Source organism: Osmerus mordax, chromosome 1 (assembly GCF_038355195.1).
Source record: "Osmerus mordax isolate fOsmMor3 chromosome 1, fOsmMor3.pri, whole genome shotgun sequence".
Classification (NCBI taxonomy): Eukaryota; Metazoa; Chordata; class Actinopteri; order Osmeriformes; family Osmeridae; genus Osmerus; species Osmerus mordax.
Window position 1 is genome coordinate 19,990,762 of NC_090050.1, and position 21,637 is coordinate 20,012,398.

Sequence of the window (21,637 nt, forward strand, 5' to 3'; positions counted from 1 at the left end):
AAGCCTAAGAGGAAATGGTGGATTGAGGTAGTGCCTTACTTGTTCATACATTTGGTACCGAAGGCTGTATTTTCCAGGTGAATCATGGACATTTCTTAGAAAGTGCTGTGCTGCAAGGCTCAGCCTGTGACGACTGTGTCTGTGTGCGTCTGTGTGGAAATGGCACCCGGGACATGGTTATCTGATTAGCAACACTGTAAAAAGGTGTTGTTTAAAACCCTTGTTCTGCCTTCGGGTCACGATGACCCGAAGGTTCACAACAATGGGTCGTTGTGAACCATTGTTGTGCTGCGACAACTTTTCCAAATACAAAAACTAATAAAAAGCATTTTCTTTTAACCTTCGCGCTGTGGGGGGTGTGAGACAACCGGTCGGTTAAAAGAAAATGCTTTTTATTAGTTTTTGTATTTGGAAAAGTTGTCGCAGCACGTCAGGGGGGTCACAATGACTGAAGGGTTACAATGACCCGAAGATAACACAAGGGTTAAATTAAGCCTGGAATGATAAGAAACATGGGCAGTAATTGCTATCTGAACTGTAGTTGTGATCCTGAAGAAGATGGGCACAGTAGCATAGGCTTACTCAGCTGTTTGAACACTTAGATTGATCAGATATTTTGCGAGGTAGTTGTTTACCTTCTCTCTCTCTCTGCTCTCATGCTTCCCCCCTGGCCTGTATGTTCAAGGCACATGTGTACACTGGACAGTAGCTCCTCTGAAGGCATAAACATCTACTCAAAACCTCCATCCTCACCTTCAGTACACATCGAGCAAATGTGTGTGTGTATCGTGTCTTGTGGGCAATGTGGGAGCACCTTGCTGGTAGCATTACAGGAACCCTCCCTCTCCCTCCCTCTCCCAGGCCTGCCACGCTCCCCCACCAATTCACCTCCATTACCTCTGAGTACTGATGAAAGGTGTTATTGTCCACTACCTACCATGGACGGATAGATACAGCTCAGTGCATGCCAGCTCTCACTCTCCCCTTCCCTGTGACTTTGATCTCCCAAATCCTGTTAAGGCCAAGGAGAGGAGCTCCCCTTTAGCTTCACACCTCATCCACCCAGTCCCTCAGGAGCAGGGTCCAGCCACTGAGCCCGTTGTTGGCATATGGAGATGTCTGAGCCCATGGAGAATGTCACCGCTGCCTCTTTAGACATGCTGAGTCGCTGCCCAGGACAGGCCGCATTGTGACCAGTCGGTGGACTCGGGACGGTGGAAGGTGATTGGCGGCGACGGGCGGATCGTCTCGTCTCGTTGGCCGCTCGGAGGAGCCGGGCCCTGCGGTCGTGTTTCCTGCGTGTCCTTGGAGCTGTTTTTATCCTCGCCTCCACCATCGCACATCTAAAAGCAATCACGCACCTTTCATGCACTGGAGTATATATGTGTGAACACACATGCTCGTATACACAGAAACACACACAAGCAGTACACACAAATATGAAACCCATTCACATAAAACAAACACCCATAACCTCATACCGAGGTCTCCAGGGCCTGGTCCCCAAGGGACTCAAACGACCTGTGATCATCAAGGCGCCTGTGACGTCACACCTTGGCTCGCTGCTGGAATGGAAGTCCCTCCCCTGCCGCCCCCCGTCGAGGTAGCTGCCTGTCCCCAACGTCGTAAACACACGCAGCGAGAAGCCAGCGAGCCCAGAGCCTGGATCCTGCGCCTTAATGGAGTTCATCCCCCCTCAGCGCCCTGTTTTAAGCTGGGTATTAAAGAGGGTGGGCGCTTGAGGAACTGGCACCTGAGACCAGCGCAGTGGGACCTGGAACCAGAGGACAGGCGAGGAAGGAAAGGGAACACGGTAATGGCAGCCGTGAGGACTGGCTGTGCTAATACTCGTGTTTGTGTTTGGATAGGTTCAGATGGATTCTCATACTGTGGCTCTTGGGGATTGTTGGGACCTCATTTGCACCTTGGTCTGGTGTGTGTGTTTCTCATTATAAGACCAAGGCCCTTGGTACAGAATAGTCCTGTCAGTGGATTTGCTTACACTGCAGCATATTCCTACACAGCAAAGATAAAGCCAGGCTCAGACTGCCACATATTGTGGCTACTGTTCCACTCCAATGCCTAAGAGATCATTGCAGCCATTATGGCAATTTTTTCTGCCAGAGCGTTTTAATTTTTTTCAAGCTGCACTGCCCTCACGCCAGGTCTTGACATGTATCATGGAAATTAAAAACTGCGTGTGGCGCATGTGTGCCGAGATTTTAAAGCCAGCAGTCTAATGGAAGCAGAGCAGTAGTTGAGATCAGAATATGAAAGTGTTTTTACAAGCTAACGTGGAAGCAGGGAGAGGATCTGGTGCAAAGTTGGCGTCAGGTTTAGCGAGCCATTCAACAGTCCTCCGTAGCTGGAGATTATTTCATAGGAATTGTGGAATGTTTGTCTGCTCAGTCTAATTAGTTTTGACTTTAGTTATTGCTTGACTCTAATTAGTTGGACCAGAATGTTTTCACGAGATGAAAAATAGTACTAAACTGTAAGTAAAAAACAATTCCCCCGTTTTTGTAAGACACTAAATATAACTTGGTATTTGCTTACTGTTTGCACTAGCGGGATGCATAATTACACTACTCAATGACAGACAGGTTTATAAACACTAAGTAGACGCTGGCAGTTTTCTCACATTGTTCAACATATCCTTGAGGAAGTTTTAGAGAATGAAGCTTGAAACTGAGCATGTCTTAAGCAGTCACAATGTGTTCCTCTGACGGGCGGCTGTGTACTGTAGCCCATAGCAACATGCTGCAGCAGGAGCGGTTTGTTCTGTTTTTCTCGCTCTTTTTCTCTTTCCCTCCCATCCTCTCCCCTATCAGACACACACAAACTTTTCTAATTTCTGTCTTGAACTGAGTCTGAATCTGGATCAGGTCCAGCCCATGAGGCTGAGATGCAGGCAGAGGCTTTCTGTACAGCAGGGGAACCAGCTCTCTCCTGGACACACACACTCTCCTGGACACGCACACTCTCCTGGACACACTCTCCTGGACACGCACACTCTCCTGGACACGCACACTCTCCTGGACACGCACACTCTCCTGGACACGCACACTCTCCTGGACACGCACACTCTCCTGGACACACACACACTCCTGGACAGGAGACATACAGTATGAACAACCATCAATAGGCAACATTTTACACGTGCACACACCATGCCATAAAAAGCTATCCAGAATGAGAAATGGAGTTGTCAGCCTACATACATTTTCCCGGAGTCTGTTGAAGGTTAATTTGAAGAGGTGTAGAATGGTCCGGGCCCCTCTCTTCTCAGTGGACCTGACCATGTGTCAGATTGATGTTTCCTTCTGGGGCCAGGTGTCTCTCTATCTGATCCCTGTGGCTCTCATCACTTGACCTCTTGGCAAATGTCTTATTCACCAAGACCATCGATAGACGGGGCTATTACTTAACGCTCATGTATGTATTTGTATGGATTGGTAATGTATTCACCTGGTCTTAACACCATTCACCCCCCCTGTCCTGTCTCCTCCCCCCTACCCCTGGGGGGTTCTGATTGAACAGTCTCCTGTCTGCCGTTTCTCATCGAAGGGAGATCAATAGAGGAACTGGGATTGGATCTGGAGCTAATTGAGCCCTCCTCACACATATTGCAGTGAGAAGCGTTCTGTCATGGCCAAGCCAAGCCTGCCAGGGCCCTTTGCAGCAGCCACAGAAGACCTTCAGAGCTAGCGGCCTCTGAGTGACTGACCTTCAGGAGTTCAGGCAGTGGTCACTCGTCCAGAGGAAACAAAAGTGCCATCTGTTTTCCTGTACTGCTTGAGACTGTGGGGTAGTTTTTCCCTAACCTACATGGTGCGTTTAAACGTTTAAGTTGAAAAGAAGACCAGTAGCCCTGGCATGGTGAGAGACCAGTAGTCCTGGCCTGGTTGAGAGACCAGTAGTCCTGGCCTGGTGAGAGACCAGTAGTCCTGGCCTGGTGAGAGACCAGTAGTCCTGGCCTGGTGAGAGACCAGTAGTCCTGGCATGGTGAGAGCAAACGGCCCCTGGGTGAAAGGGCCCCTACTCTGGTCAACTTCTGCCCGTGCCATGCCCGAGAGATTCATGCCCCTTCACAATACAGCTCAATTTAATGGAAGAAGATTTCCTCCATCTGGACAGGCACCAGGGGTTCACCCAGCCGTGCCCTCCATCCCGTCATGCCCCTCCCCCGGCCTGTTGGTCAGCAGAGGCGTGAGGAGGGGGAGGGGCACTGGGGCGTTGCGTGTTGTGAAACATGGAGCTGATGGTGGGGCTGCTGAACGCCTCTCATTTCACGCGTCCTGCTTCCCATGTACACATGCTGGGGGCTCATCTGAGGCCACCCAGACACTGGGATGGAGTTGATGAGATCAGAGCCGGCTCTATGAGGCATGGAGCCTGAGATCAGAGCCGGCTCTATGAGGCATGGAGCCTGAGATCAGAGCCGGCTCTATGAGGCATGGAGCCTGAGATCAGAGCCGGCTCTATGAGGCATGGAGCCTGAGATCAGAGCCGGCTCTATGAGGCATGGAGCCTGAGCCCAGCTCTGCCTCCACTCCTGTAGTTCATGTTTCCTGTGGATGGCTGCAGGACCACGGATAGCTCCGTCTGTGTACACCCACGGTGGCAGTCGATGCCAACGTCATCATGATAGAAGCCCAGGTTCATTGCGACACAGAGCCATGCGCAAGTAGCTTAATTGTACCGCTAATCATTAAAGCCAACTTTAACTGTGCCAAAATCTTGAGAGATTTTCTTCTAAGGGGGAATCGGTGGATGCTGTCTATCATTAGCCGCTATATGAGTCATCCCTAGGCACACTATCCACGGGACACGAATGGGGACTCCAGTAATTCAATAAGCAGGCATCCCTTTGTTTGAATGAGGAAAACATGGAATTTAATTTACCCGACACTACCAAGGCGAGCAGAAGATGAACTGTGTGTCTATGCGTGTGTGTGAGTACTCTCCCCCTCCATGCTAATGTCAGTTAATATTCTCAGTCCTTTGGTGGTGAGGCTGTTTGTGTTGGACATGATATACAACACTCACACTGTCCTGTTGTCATCTAGATCCCCCACTACCCCCAGCAGGGCCTCTGATCCTGGGCGTGACGTCAGGAAAGAGGCACCCAGACTCTGTCCTCAACCCCTACGCCTCTGCGGGCAGGGTCCATGCTTTAATTACTGTGATGAGCGAATGCCTGTCTGATGAGAGAGGAGATGGCTCTCCCTGCCTGCTCGCACCACAGTGTCACTTCAGGTTTGTCCTCTGCAGGGGCCTGGCTCAGAGGAGAAGATCTCTCCAGTGGAGAAGCACATCTGGGCCCAGCACTGTTGTAACTGAGACCCCAGGGCCTGCTTGGAAACAGCTCTGCCCTGACCAATCCACTTATCAGTGTCCGGCAACATGCTCTCTGGAACTTGGACTAACCAGCTAGCTGAATACAGGCCAGAACAGTTTCAAGACCTGCAGCTGAAAAGGAAATCGGTTCACAACTGGTATTAAACGATCGTGCCAAAACCTCAAAATAAGGCTCATTCTACATGAGAAAGAGGTTGTTTGTTAAGGCTTGCCGTATCTCCATGCAGCATATCTCTCCCCGTTACCTGTATCTCTCCTCCTCCTCTTGTCTCCCCTGCTGAGGGATCTGCAGCTATGTATTCTGAGACGGGCTGGCGGCGGTTCAGAGAGATTATTGTCACTGTAATTGGCTTTTCCAGGCCTGATTTGATAGGAGCCTCTTGTCTGATCCCTCCACCTCTTTACCGTGGTAATAGAAAGACGACGAGGCCCACATGAAATGTTCGCCTCATCACATCTCTGGTAGAAACGGTCCGTCTCGCATTTCCCTGGTCAGGGTCGAGTTAGAAAACACAGAGCATGTGCTGCTGTTATTGCATTATTACTACCAGTGCAGCTTGCCCAGGAGAAAAAAGAAATGTGGGGGAGTGAATGTTGGTGGAGCCATAATACTGTTTAGTGTTCATGTGCACTGCTGTGATACACGTCTTGCAACTGAGGAAAGTTCAGTAAGTTGATTTTTGTGTGTGCAAAAGTTTCAGTTCATCTGTATAGCCAGTACTGTACACATTGGAATATTTACCTTTTAGACTTGAGTCCAAACCTTTTGTGTTCCCTGCACGAGTCTTTCATTGCTGCTCTGACACTGTTACACATGAGATATCATTGAGAATGCGTTTTTGTTCCACCCTGGTTTCTATCTGCAAGCTGTCAGACAGTATCTTATCTAGTGTCACATGCACTCCCCCACAAGTAAATATACTGTTGGTGCCTTTATCCTCCATGTTGGAGAGGAGAAACCCTACATGTCCTCTCACTTCCCCAGCGTCTGCTCAGATCAGACGAGAGCAGCAGTGACCAGGAGATGGCTGCCTGGCCTATCTCCTGCTCAGATCAGGAGAGCAGACTCATGCGTGTCCAGCTAGCCTCTGATTTAAACATTGTTTTCGATTTGCTTTTGAATGAACGTCCACATCCTCCACTGAAGAGAGCGCTTGATTTAGGGTCCGACCCGACTGGTGTGGAACACATTTAAATCACCCCAAAATCTATAAGCTATCGGATGTGTAATAAGCACTTGCAAATAATGAACTTGTTAATCTTTCTTTAAGAAGTTCTGGATGCAGCTAGTGTCTGGGATTTATGCCTTATCCACTCTCCCTCGATCCATCCCCTTTCTGTCGGTCCTCCTCCTCTCTCTCCCTATTTAGCCAACCCTGGATGAAACACATGAACAGAGAGTTATTTCAGCGTTGGCATGCCTGCCCTCCAGCCCAGCACAGGCCTGACTAGATCCGTTCATAGGTGCTTTTCACATTTCTCATTTTTCAGACTTTCTGTCACTACCCTGTCTGTGGGAGGGAGGGAGGGCTCCATTTGAAGCCCACTAGTGATTACACTGTCCATCAGCCACCAGGACGACCTGCTCCAGCCCAGAGGATTGATGTTTGACAGAATAATTAGAAAACTGTCTCAGGTTGTAATCACTGGAGCTCATCTTTGGGTGCGAAAAGCTTCCATTCGCCAACTCCCCTACCACCCTTCCCACCCCCTACACACACACACTCATGTGCACACAAACGCAGTACTGTAAACACACACATTAACACACACGTTCCCACTTCATTCGTAGCCGTCCACATCGGAGTGCTGTAAAGGAGAATGAGTTGTAGAATGGTGGAGGTGGGGTCCATGTGTTTAGTCTAGCAAAACTGAGAGGACATGTTTGAAGGACGGGGGGGGGTGGGGGTGCTTAGACAGCTGCAGCTGACGCTGTGGGAGCAGTGCAATGAAGATTACCAACGTAGCCAAACAGGAGTAGAGAGGATGTTGCATGGAGCCTGGGAAAACATTAGCCGTCTCTGGTCGAGGTGGACATGGTGTTCATTAATGTGGCCCCCAGCAGCCCTCCAGGCCCCCACCCGGCTGGAAATGAGGCCCTGGAGGACGGCAGATCTTCCCTGCCTCCCGCTCTCCCCTCTGGGCTTTATTGGCTCCTCTGATCCTTCTAATACCTGAGCAAACCCTTAATGGCTGATTGATATGCTGCACAGTTCCCCAGAGCTGCATCAAAGCAGGGAGGTCTAAATGTCAGCCCTGGAGCAATTGGTCATCCTCTCTGGAAATAAAGAGCTCAGGGGCTTTATAAGCGTGGCTGTGTTAGCGAGGAGGAAAGACGAGGAAAGACGGTCTAAAACATTCAATCAGTGTATGTATCCGTGCTTGGCTTTTTGGAAATTAGACACTGATTGCGGCCATCTGTTTTGCCCTAGTTTGTTGGTTTCTGTCTGTTTAACGCCCGCTCCCCAGACCCACAGAACCGGGTGAGCAGGGGAGGGAGAGGGAGTGTGCAATATGTCTATTCTATCAATTTCTAAATTACTAATTTAGCCAGAGCCGAGTCAAGGATAGAAGTAGTAATCGCCTTTCAATAACTGCTGCGATTCATGCATTCTCAAGGATAAATAACAAATTAGTGGCATATATAAAGGGCCTCTATATTTAGAGCAGGGCGTGGCAAGGGGGAACATGTCATATCAAAATCCCCCCCCCCCATCTATCAAGATTGAATCTTCCAGGGGTTATCTCATCCAGCCTAAACAGCCTCTCGCAACACTCAACAGAGCCAGGGAAACTGCTGCTGAGATCCTGGGCTCCTGCTCCACCACTGCCTGAGGGAGACCAGCGGGACTCTGAGGTGTCTCTCCGGTGTCTCACAGTATTTCAGGATTCTAGGCCGTTGTGTAGGATTGCTACACAACGTCTCTCATGGTGGTGTGGTGTCAAGTTCTTATCCAAAGTGATATCACACTATATATATATATATATATATATATATATATATAAATGCACGTAACACGTACAAGCATTTATAAATTTAGAATGGTGTTCACTGATCAGAACACCTGGAGGCAGAGAGCAATAAAGGTCTGTACATCCTGTTTGTGTGAAATCGTTTTTTGGGAGGTGAAAATGACAGGCTGATTTAGTTATTTGTATACGTTACTTGCATATTCTGTGTGCTTCATTTGGCCTTGTATGATTTTTCTTCTGTTCCTGTCATTGTGTTGGTCCAGTCTGACCCAGGGAAGGCTAAAACACCCAGTCTGACCCAGGGAAGGCTACGTTTACATTTAGTCATTTAGCAGACGCTCTTATCCAGAGCGACTTACAGTAAGTACAGGGACATTCCCCCCGAAGCAAGTAGGGTGAAGTGCCTTGCCCAAGGACACAACGTCATTTGGCACGGCTGGGAATCGGCTAAAACACCCAGTCTGACCCAGGGAAGGCTAAAACACCCAGTTGTTTAGCCATTAGCAATATACACTTTACTAAAGACTAGGGGTGTGTTTATGCAAACGGGTGACAAAAGAAGTTGGGGATGATTTGCCTTGCAAAACCAGCTGCCCTTTAGATGGCTCATTGGCTCCCAAGATCAGGTGCAATCTGAACTAGAATCATTTGGATAATTGACCTTCTGTGTGAATACATTACAATAAATTAATGTTGATTGGCCATGTTGCATTATGAACAAAGTCGAAATGTTGGGTCTTTTATATTCAGCTGCCGGTTTGTTGTGCTAGGTCTCTGAGGTGATTATGTATGCCATTCCCTACCATTATGCATTTCTTCAATTTAATAAAAAAATAAATTCTTGCTTGGAGCAGAGCGCAACTAGGCAGAGCACCACAAGAGTTTACTGGCTGAGATTGGCTATGGGGAGAAATGTTCCTTTTTTATTTTTCCTCTTTGAGTAGCCTGTGTTCTTTTTTTGTTCTTTCCCAGCGAGGTGTGTGCGTGTGCATGCATGTGTGTGAGCAATCCTTCCACTCTCCCCTCATATCCCTGTGAGAAGTGCAGTGCTGTGCTCGTCAGTGGACTCTTCTGGCCCTGCCTGTCTCTGTTGGGCCTGCCTCATCCTTCACTGATGGACAACCATTAACCCTTGGTGAAGGGGTTGAGGAATATTTATGTCTGCCTGTCAGTGGTGACGCACAACCCTCCTGGGATGAATAATATCTCAGCTCTACACGGTGTGCCATTGTCAACTGTATTGTACAGTTATCCTGGCAGCGTGCGTGCGAGCAGCGTGCGTGCGTGCGAGCATGCACCAGATCCCAAGGACAGCAGCAGGAGATGAGATCTACTTCCCTGACTGACACCTGACGGCACACTCTTGATAGCATCAGGAGAGGCACACTGTATAGCTGCAGTCAACTCCCCGCTCCGAGTTCTAGCCCTCTGTTTTCCACGACCCTGTCAGCTCCAGGTCCTGGTGGGTCTCTGTTTGTTTGTCAGTGAGGTGTTGCTGCTGTTCCACCTTCCGCTAGGTCCTCCACACAAAGCTGACTGAAGTCAATGCATCATGGCGAAGCTTAGACCAAATGGCACAGATGTTACATTCTTTAGGGGCCTTCATTTATTGCTACACTAGTGGTTCTGTCTGTGACAGGAACACACACTCTTCTTCTCTGTGTCTCTCTCTTTCTCTGTCTCTCTCTTTCTGTCCCTCTTCTTCTCTGTCTCTCTTCTTCTCTCTTTCTGTCTCTCTTCTTCTCTCTGTCTCTCCTTTTTTCTCTCTTTCTGTCTCTCTTCTTCTCTCTGTCTCTCTTCTTCTCTCTGTCTCTCTTCTTCTCTGTCTCTCTTCTTCTCTCTGTCTCTCTTTCTCTGTCTCTCTCTTTGTCTGTCTCTCTTCTTCTCTCTGTCTCTCTCTTTGTCTCTTGCTCACACAGTTTTCTAACTGTCTTCCTTTGTACTGAGGCCCTCTAGCATGAATGTGCTGTTCCCATAATGAGTCAACACAGATGTGATTCTGGAACTGGACTTTAGGATTAGTTATTCTACTGTACTTCCGTCTGATTCCCAGCCCTGAGATGTAAAGCGTGGCGACGCTAGTCAGGCAGGAGGTTCTATCAGATACAGTATCTTCCACCGCCTCTGAGCTCTAATAGCCACTTCAAACCCAAACAACAAAGCCTCCAGCCAGCACACCGTGCTAGCACCATGGCAAAGGAAGAAGTGAAGTGCTCTTCACAATGTGCAACAAAGTGCACTACACAGCCTGTTCCAAAGTCTCCAAACTCTAGTGGACCCTATGGGCCTTTTGTTGGTTACCTACACCCTCAAACACACACACCCTCAAACACGTTGTGCATGCTGTTGACTGCTGATGTGGCTCATGGTGTAGTAAGAATATTAAAAACTTGGCCTGAGGGGCGTTGTGATTTCATGTGTATGTGTGAAAGAGGGGAGGTCTCACCATGATGGGTGTGATGGAGCCATACAAGTCTACCATTCACCTGTGAACCAATTTGTTTCTCCTGAAGCAATTTCTTTTTTTGAAACGTTTCAGATTTTTCCCCCTCACATGCTGGCTTCTGATGTCTGAGGCCTTTGTGTTGTGCAGGTATTATTTGTTTTCAGCTTATGCAGATATCGCCGTGTGCCATTTTGTTCTGACAAACAAATTGGAGAAATTGTCTTGATACTTAGGATGAAAAGTAATTTTGCATACCTCGCATTCCTCCAACTCTTTTGGTGTTATATGTATGGGTACATTTGGGTGTACTGGAGGCTGTGTTTCCACAATTGTAGTGTGTAGTATGTTTTTCAACTTACCTGTTTAAGTGTGTGTCTGTGTGGGTGGACTTGGAAAATGCAATCTCCTGCCATGCTTTTGTGTTGTCGATATAAGGGTGTGATGTGGGGGCAAATGGAATGACGGTCTCCGAGTGAAAGGACAGGGCGGCGATGGACTGGGAGGAACATCGCCGGGCAGCTGTCACAGAGCACGACCCCGTCACTCCCTCACAAGAGAGGCAGGCCTTGAGGCACAAACGACCCTCTCCAGTATCAATTCATAGGGACATTGTCCTCCCCCCCTCCCTCGACGCCTGCACCTCTCCTGGCTGGCAGTAAAGCCATCTCTTTTTATGATTGGTTTCTATTCTTCTTCCGGGAGAGAGAGGCGTGCATGTCCTAGCTGCACACTGACCAGCCTCCTGGCCATTTATGTGGCCGGGAGACCTGAAGAACTCAGGGACAAGACGGTCGTCAAGGTTACATCGTCAGGGCCTTTTAGCGATGCGAGAACCCTAGTTAGAGCTTGGGAGGCCAAAGGTGCCCATGTGGGCGTAGGGACACTGGCTGTGGAAGGTCACTGTGGAAACTCGAAGCAGGACAAAACAACAGCTTTTTTGTTATCGAATTGGCATTGATTCGTTATAATTATCTTCTGAGGATATGGGTGAATCATGTTACTTGGTAGAACAGCATTAAGCTGTTATAGAAATTTGATATATTTTCCATCTGATGATATCGTTTTCTACTATAGAATCAACGCCTGTCCTGAACCAGTCCCAGTTTTTTTTTTCTATTGCCATCTGTCGTTGAAGAACAGTGTTAGCCATCAGACTATCGTTCTTTGGATTGTGTCTCCCACCCACCCCCGCCACATCGATCAGGCTGACGGACAGCCGTCAGGTCTGGAAGGTTCCTTAACATGAAGTGAAACTCCAGATGGCGGTGTCAAGATGGGTCTGTGTTTGTGACTCGACGTCTTTGACACACTGCTTCATCTCTTTTACTTTGCCCGTGAAGGAGCTGTCATGCTTCAACAGGCTGGATAATTATTTCCCTCTTATCCCTCTACACCAGGCCCAATCCCAGTCTTCAATAGCAGTCAGGGAGTGTGTCGCAACCCTTCTCTGTCCTCTCCTTTCCTCTCTCAAAGCCTTTCTGTCTCCCTTGGTTTCTCACGTAGCCTATGTCTACCCATACTCTTATTATCCATTCCCTGACCTTCTAAGCTTATACAATTTAAGTTTCACAACTTTTCTAAAGGTTCTAGGAAAACGTGAAACTGTGTTGGTGCTCTGAGGGTTTTCCATGAAGTCAGACCTGGAGGGTTCTCCACAAAGCACACTTGTGACTGGAGATAAAATGTTATTACATCTCTAGCGGTTTTCCATGTATTCAGAACAAGTGAGCCTTAGCCACAGCTCGCTTTCTTCTTCTCTGCCCTTTCCTTTTGCGTTCACTCTTGAGGATGCAGGGCTCGACATGAACTCGTTTTTCTTGGTAGCACCAACAAAAGTGTAGGAGCACCCACCGAAAATGTCATATTGTCTTTTCGGCTCTTCATATTTTGCACGCTAGTTAGCTCTCTGTCACGTGATAATGGAGCGCAGTGACGAGGAGTGATTGGGTAATATTAGCCGTCAATCTAAAATCTGCATTAAAGCACCAAGTTGGACTATTGCAACTCTCTGCTCGCTGGTCTCCCAGCATGTGCAACCCGCCCTCTTCAGAGGATTCAGAACGCGGCGGCCCGCCTGGTCTACAATCTACCCAGACGCTCCCATGTTACCCCGCTCCTCATCTCTCTCCACTGGCTACCTATCATGGCCCGTATCAGATTCAAGACCCTGGTATTGACCTTCCGAGCAGTGAACGGGACTGCACCCGTCTACATCAAGTCTCTCCTGCAGCCTTACACCCCCACCCGCCACCTACGGTCTTCTTCAGACAACCGCCTGGTGGTCCCACCGCTCAAGACCGCCCGGTCCCAACACAAGCTCTTCTCCTGTCTGGCCCCCCAGTGGTGGAATCAACTCCCCACCTCCATCAGAGACACTGACTGTCTCTCCACCTTCAAGAAAAGGCTCAAGACGCACTTGTTCCGGGAGTACAACGGTACTTAGGAACGGTTCGCTTGACCCGATGTTAGTTTCCTCAAGGATCACAATGACTCTTGCTTAGAGACTTGTTGCTCTTGTGGTTAGTGGTAACTGATTAAAATTTTTGGTTCTCGCTGTGATATATTGTTTTATTACTGTTGCTTGCTTTTTCCCACAGGTACACTTGCACTTATAGCTGTTCATGCTGTTTGGTTGTGACTTGTTTAACTACATGCTCTTATGGTTCTTCCCTTTGGCACTTACTTTGGTTGTTCACAATGTGTGCTTCATGTTTTGGCTACTCGCGATGTTTTTTGGCTATCTTGTTGTTATGATCAGTGACCTATGCACTTTGTAAAGCTCTCTCTTGGAAGTCGCTTTGGATAAAAGCGTCTGCTAAATGAATAAATGTAAATGTAAAGTTTAGAACAGAACGAAGTTCAGTTGTATAGAACGGTGGACCGGTCACCCTATCAGCTCACAGCAGGCACTGTGCCGTAGGCTAATTAGCGAGTGTTTGGTAAAGAAATGTAAACAGGTCGCACCATAACGATAATTTGCACTCGCACAAATGGTCCCGGATGATATGCGACCAATTTCGAGCCCTGCGAGCAGTCTGCAGTGTTGAGAAGTTCATCGCCTTCAGGGATCTTGCTAAATCTTCCAGCTAATCTCTTACACATCTCCAGTCCGGACTGCATCGATTCATATGAATGGACGAGGAAGTGAAGGCAGGTACCAGAGATGTCAGTGGAGCCTCTGTTTAGCAAACTGCTCATCTGAGATGGATGATTAGAGCCAGAGGACCTGTCTGGGTTTGGAAATGCTGCGTGTTAACCTCTGGTCCTGGGGCAGGGTTGTGGGGACTGGGTAGCCGGGCCTTGTGGAGGCGGTAGGAATAAACAAGTCCAACCAGGACAGGCGTTGACAGCCTGCCTCCTCCTGATAAAGCACAACAATAGTCCTAATAGGCCGCCGAGAGACACCCATTTCCACACAATCTGCTAGCGCCAACAAAGGAGGAGATGCCTTTCCACAGACAGATTTAGCACTGGTCAACAGAGGTACCGTGTACGTTGCTAGCATGAAGCGCGACGCTAAATGTGTGTGCGGGTGATAATTCGGACGCGCCACAGGGAGCCTGGCAGGATGGAGAGGAGAAACAATGCAATTTCTCCTGGGTTTTGATAATAGTGTGGAAATCACTTCCTCTAAAGGTGGTCAAATATTGTGGAACAGTTGGGTTTCTAAACGTAATCATGTACGTTTAGCTAGCCTAATACAGGTGATCAGTTTTATAGATGACCGTTTTAGCTGTAACTCGTTCATTTATTGTATTCTGACCTGCTCGTCAGTGTTCACACAGTAATAATAATGTGTCCTCACTGCTGGAAAGCACGAGGTAACATGTTGAATGAGATGCAGGAAGAATCCTTTGGGGATAGGGCCAGTGAATGTGTGCATGGGGAATGGTCTGGGCTGCATTTCATTGTGTCTTAAATGCAGTTAGTGGGGTGGATAATGGAGGCAGAAAAGCGTGTTTCTCCAGTGAAGGCCCTCTTTGAGTTTGACGTGAAAGATGCTTGACAGGGTTTCGAAGCAATGACTGCTATGATCCTATTATGTGAAATTTGAGTCATTCACTAGGGGCCAGGTATAACTCTGCAATTCCTTACACGCCAAAACACACAATGATTTTTCAAAGGCCCTTAGTAGATTAAACTTGCTGCCTTTCTGTTCCACTCCAATGGATGGTACAGCTCTTTCAAACATTTATCCTGCCTCAAAATAGATGTGTTCAAAAGGGCACTCAGTTCACAACAGGCAACGTTTTGAACCACATCTCATTGAGCGTTTTGAGAAGAAACATATTTCACCGTGCACTGCGATTGATCTTGATGTGATTTTGACACAGTCATAGATTAAATCAACTGTCTAAAGATTGAGCTGAACTTTGGCTGTGGATGCATTGGAGAAGAGGGTTGACCCTGACTCTACCTCCTGTTCTCCCCTGGCTCTCATAAGACACACGTAAAGACTCTGGGCCAAAGAGGCTCGTCTGAGGAACATGCAGGAGAGCCTTGCAGCCATTTACACCACCAACATGGAACCCAGCTGTGATAAACACACAAAAGCATGACATAGTGGAGGCAGTGGAGGGAAGGAGGGGAAGGTCTCCAAGTACTACCTCTGGGTCCTCCTTATCGGTAGTTTTGTTTATAGCACCTCGCATGTAATCACAGACCCGCGTTAGTAGCATGACTGTTATTCACTCAATGTCCACATTTTTTGTCTTGTTTCTTTCTTTTCATGAGTGTAGTACATTGCTACAACTGGTAACCATTTTTCCTACTACTAGTGTAACCTGAGCTCTGAATTTCAACTAGTGGGGAGAAAGTAGCAGTTGAACTAACTTTGCCTGCATGCGTCTAACATTTGTGCAACCCCCGTTCAACCTTAAAAGCTCTGAAGAATAATACAAAACTCCACTGAAGTGAAACCAGCTCTGGCTCTTCCATATTTCTCTAAACTGCGTTTACTTGGGCGCAAGCATACATAAATCATGACTTATGTATCATTAATAAACATGGATGTCAATAGGAGACGCATGAATGGAAGAAATATTGGGGGTCTCAATAGAGACAGGATTGAAAAATGTGCTGCTGATAGGGGCAGAATAGGGCTTTTGTGAGCCGCTGTGGACCTAGCCTCTAAATCTCTACTGCCCCCCAGTGGAGGATCTCCAGTATGTCTGTCCATCAACTGGTTTGCCTTAGATCTAATCACTGGGCAGACTCACGCTGTTTTGAATCTGTCTGCCTGTCGGTGTATCCTGTTCATGAGCAGATGTTGACACTCTCCTCCAATTGAATGTCTCATGTTTGTGTTGGGTAGGCTCTCAGTTTCCAGCTGTAATTGGTCCATATATATCAGTATGGTACTGGTTCCTGTGCTGGTAGTTAATATTTATCCAGTCTTGAGAAGCTGTCAGGTAGGTCACCGTACCTACACTACAGGGCTTTGGAATACCCCAAGAGCTCAGTTGCAAGGCTGTGTTCAGAGGTACTTGCAGGATTGACAGATGTGTCTGTCTCTCCTATCCTCTCTTCTCTCACCCCTCACTTCTCTCCTCTCTGTTCTCCTCTCCTCTCCGTTCTCCTCTCCGTTCTCCTCTTATCTCCTCTCCGTTCTCCTCTCCGCTGTTCTCTCCGTTCTTCTCTCTCCGCTCTTCTCTCCTCTCCGTTCTCCTCTCCGCTCTTCTCTCCGCTCTTCTCTCCTCTCCGTTCTCCTCTCCGCTTTTCTCTCCTCTCCGTTCTCCTCTCCGTTCTTCTCTCTCCTCTCTGTTCTTCTCTCCTCTCCGTTCTTCTCTCCTCCCTCCATCCCTCTGTCTCTGGGATTTTCTCAGTTTGTCACACTCTTAATTGGGTGGAGTTAGAGGCTGAGTCTGTGTAAGGAAGGGCCATATGTCTGCCGGGGGCGATGGGTGCCAGCAGGGTATCCCCCAGGCTGGCTCTGCAACACGCCCTCCTTTAGGAAGACCTCCTCTGGTCCTGCTGGAGATCACACCTCGCACGCTTCTCTCCCAACGAGCCGGTGCCAAACCGGGAGGTGTGGACTACGAGACTGGGTGCCTATCCTCTCTCTCTCCCCCCCATCCTGCCTGTACATCATCGTGTGGGTGTGGGTGTGGGTGCAGGCTGCCGTGGGTTTTCAGGGAGCTCTAATTGTGTGGCATCAGTCACACATGACAGTGATGAAGTGCACGGCCACCTGAGCACCGTGTCTCCTCTGAGACTGACAGCTGCTCCACATTAATATGGCTGACAGTCACAGTCGGACAGACGCACACAGAGAATGTAGCCTATCGATTACATCGTCCCATCACAAGGACACGCGGTACCAGATTTAAATTAACAATACGGTTTTCAATTTGAAGCCAAATTGACGCGTACATGAATGAATGGCTTCTCGAGAGAACTCAATAACTGACTTGTCATTGGAACATTTAAACTGCATTACATTTATTGCATTAGGTTGAATTGAACATGATGATAAAGATCAGATGGACAGAGATACGCAGTGTTTCTCTAAGCCCATCCTCTGAGTGTGTAAACATCATTACCACATTCTATTGGTACACACACACCAACACACACACACACACACACACATACAGTTCATCCACAGTGGCGCCAGCAGATTAGCAGAGATTATAAACAAACAAGCAGGATTAATCCTGTCTGCTCTCACTCAACTTTCCACAGCAGTGCCCAGGGTAATTACTCTGTGTTTGACGAATCACCCTGGCCCTATCACACACTGACTGGCTCGCGGCTAAGCCGCCAGAACCTTTCTCTATGTTGGTATTCTTGTTTTAAAAGCAACTTGTAGACCTGAATTAGCCACTGTACAGTATCCTGGCTCTAGCTCTATGACTGCATAGGTTGACACTCCTGCTGTCCTGTCCCCCCCTGACCTGTGCTGACCTGTCCCCCCCTGACCTGTCCTGTCCCCCCCTGACCTCTCCTGACCTGTCCTGTCCCCCCCTGACCTCTCCTGACCTGTCCTGTCCCCCCCTGACCTCTCCTGACCTGTCCTGTCCCCCCCTGACCTGTCCTGACCTCTCCTGACCTGTCCTGTCCCCCCCTGACCTCTCCTGACCTGTCCTGTCCCCCCCTGACCTGTCCTGACCTCTCCTGACCTGTCCTGTCCCCCCCTGACCTCTCCTGACCTGTCCTGTCCCCCCCTGACCTCTCCTGACCTGTCCTGTCCCCCCCTGACCTGTCCTGTCCCCCCCTGACCTGTCCTGTCCTCTCTCACCCCTGCCAGGTGGAGGCCATCCTGGTGAACATCTTCGGGGGCATCGTCAACTGTGCCATCATCGCCAACGGCATCACCAAGGCCTGCCGAGAGCTGGAGCTCAAGGTCCCGCTTGTGGTCAGGCTGGAAGGTGGGTACGGCACGCCGCCTCTCTGACGCTGTGAGCCGCTCCAGTCCTCTCACCCTGGTAGCGAGAGAGAGCTAGGGCATTCCTTGTCACATTCTGCTGGGAGAGTTTGTTAGTGCAGGCATTCAGACGGGCTCGCGGCCGATTGCGTCCCCTCTCACCTGCGTATGCTAATAAGGCGATGTTGGCGTGCGGGGCTGGCCAGCAGGGTGACTCCTGGGCACGGTGGCAGGGGCCAGCTGGTCATTAGGATAATTGGCAGGAAACAGCTGAGTGGCGTGTCCTGAGGAAGCAGGAGAGACTCTCTCCATTAGCCCTCAGCCCCTCCCTCCGTCCCTACGCACCCCCACACTTTTTAGGCCAGGTAGCTGCCCCGTTTCTAGGACACAGTGCAGGATGAGAAAATGTGCATTCAGCCACGGGTGACGTTATCAAGGTCACAGATGCGGTACAGACAGGTGAATGTATCGGCTCTCAAAAATAACCCCCCCAGCAGGGGGCCCGAACGCTCGGAAACACCTGGAATCTTGAATGGAACATCCCTTTCTTGTACATAAGAACATCAGACAGTTTCCTGCTTCCATCTCCTGCAGGCAGCCCAGAAGGACAGAGCAGCCATGGGGCTGGCTGTGGCTGTGGGTCCTGGTCGGGTCTTATCCACGCTTTAGCTGTGGTCATTACCTCTGGGGCTGCCCTCTGAGGGATTAGTCTGGATCAATCAGCAGCGCCAGCCAGCCTGACCACAGGCCTCCAGAATGGCCCAACACTCTTCCTCAGGCTCGGCCGGGATTAGCCCTGACACTTTTAATTGGCAGCTCCTTGTTGTGGATTCTTTGGGCTTGCTTGTCCATACACAGGGGACTGGGGGGATGGGGGACTGGGGGGCTGGGGGACTGCTCGGGGAGTTCTCCACCCTGCAGGACCTCAGGTTTGTGGCTGAGGGACGATGGCAACGTAAATATAGGGAAACTGGACAACCTTAAATGACGTACAGTGGATGTTGAAGTACAGTAAGTGTTGCCACTCAAACACTCTTCCAGTCACACACAGTTGTTACTAGAATGTGTTCTGCAGGAAACTGCAGATGACTGAGGAACTGCTGCCCCTCTTGGCCACTTTGAGAAAGAGTGTGTGCTGAGTGTCTTTAAACACCCCGCAGGGTGCAGTGATAAGGTGATTATATTCCCTTAAAGCCATTCATATTGATTTACAGTCATTCCACCACTGTCTGTCTCAGAAGCCAGTCTGCTTGCTGCCTCCTCGCAGGCAGGTTTGGGGTGTGGGGGCTTGGGGGGGTATAGTTGCTTTTCCAATGTAATTAAAACAGGACGCTGAGTCCTTGAGAGAGGTAGAGATGGTTCCCTCAGTCCTGACAGAATCATTATAGCTTAAATAGAGCCATCTAACTGCCAAGCAGTGGACCCACTCGCACAATACACACACCTGCCCACACACACTTGTTGGACGCACAGGCACATATCGCACACACTAGCAACCATATGGCATTGACAGAGTCATTACAACCCTAATAGAGCAAAATGCTGCTTCAGTGGGCCTTCACTCTCCAGCCACACACACACACAATGTACTCACACACACACAATGTACTCACACACACACAGACAATGTACACCACACACACAACGTACACCACACACACACAACATACACCACACACAAACAACGTACACACACAACATACACCACACACCCAACTACAAATACTACTACCATGTTTGTGCTCAAAAACCTCTATTTGCCTCTGTCTTTCTCTCCCGTCACACACATTTTCATACAGCTTAAACATGCACACAAAAGAAGTCATTAGACTTGTAGATGTGGAGTGTCTGATCGCAGGTCCCTCCTCCTGGAGGTCCCGTACAAGGGTGCAGTAGTGCCGCCCCCCCAACCCCTATCACCCACGGCCCCCCAGGGCCCAGCCTGATTTAGAGACATTATCATAAGCAGATGGAGGCTCAGGGAGGCAGCTCCTCCCCACCCCTCCAGGGTCTCGCTCGGCTCCCCCTGCTGGGCACTTCCCCTGCTGGATTCTGGGGGCCCCCCCGTCCAGACACTAAGGTTAGAGGGTGTGGCCCCCCGTCCAGACACTAAGGTTAGAGGGTGTGGCCCCCCGTCCAGACACTAAGGTTAGAGGGTGTGGCCCCCCGTCCAGACACTAAGGTTAGAGGGTGTGGCCCCCCGTCCAGACACTAAGGTTAGAGGGTGTGGCCCCCCCGTCCAGACACTAAGGTTAGAGGGTGTGGCCCCCCGTCCAGACACTAAGGTTAGAGGGTGTGGCCCCCCGTCCAGACACTAAGGTTAGAGGGTGTGGCCCCCCGTCCAGACACTAAGGTTAGAGGGTGTGGCCCCCAGCCAATCATGACCATCAGGGCCAGGACCGAGGAGTCCATCCCACTAAAGACATGGGGAGGATGTGTTCTTGTTGTGAGTGTCGTGTGGCCATGAAGACACCGTTCTTTGGAGCCGTGCTTTCTGTCGTTGGGCTGAGAGTAGGTCTCTGGCAGCACCTAGTGGCTGCATGTGGACTAGCAGTCTCTGGTACCTGGTCCTCACACCAGTCCAGCGCTCACCTCACCGGGGAACGCCGTCAACAGAAACACCCTGTTCCACAAAAACACACACATACACACTCCTCTGTTCACTCACCTCGCGCGTGCCATTAATATTCATGGTGAGGGGTTCTTAGAAAGTGTTTACGCCGGTCATTTGTCCTGCAGCGCTGCATGGATTATTGATCTTGGTTTTTGCCTTGTAGCTTTCTATGTTTTTCACAGCCGCCCTCGGTAAGAGCGCTTTTATCTCCACAGTGAGATGGTCACAGAGAACACCCGAGAGGGAGGTGTTCATTCCTGCAGACAAAGCTGTCCACTGCCTAGGAGCAGGAGGTCTGGTATGTGTCGATCCAGATCAGATTGATAGGTCAGTGTATCGAGCATAGAGTTCTCCTCTTTTGTCTGAGTGGAAAAGATGCCCTTTGAGATTATAGATTGGGTCGAGGAGAGCAGTGCTGTTTGATTAGGAAATGACTCCAGATACCTGGCTGCCACATGTGCACCTAACCATCGTCTTATTTTACTCTAATTAGATTATGCAATTGATTGTTTGGTGCAGCAGCCCAAGCAATGTGTTTAGAATGACTTATTATCTCACTGGACAGAAGCGATGAAATATTAGGAGCTAAGTGGCGGCAGTAATAGAATGCCTCGTGAAGCTACTATTGATTAGAACATTCAGGACTCCTGAGATTTCACATATCTTGTCTTAATTACACGGCAGGCAGGAGAGCTGAGCCCGCACACACACACACGCGCGCACATACATGCACACACCCCACTGACACCTTTGGTAAATGGGTGATAGGGTTGCAGCATATGGATGCTACACACAACAGAGGCAGTAATCACAAAACACTGGGATTCAACTCATCACAATACACACACTTTGTAGATATGATTCATACGGGGACACC

The 21,637-nt window shown here is 49.2% G+C and overlaps 1 protein-coding gene across 1 annotated transcript in view; it reads left to right on the forward strand.

Moving 5' to 3' along the window:
* suclg2 (succinate-CoA ligase GDP-forming subunit beta) overlaps positions 1–21,637 on the forward strand; it is a 59,161-nt gene that overhangs the window by 36,688 nt on the left and 836 nt on the right. The window contains exon 10 of the mRNA XM_067234772.1: positions 18,030–18,150. Within this exon, the coding sequence (XP_067090873.1) occupies positions 18,030–18,150 (121 nt within the window). The remainder of the gene's footprint in view (positions 1–18,029; positions 18,151–21,637) is intronic.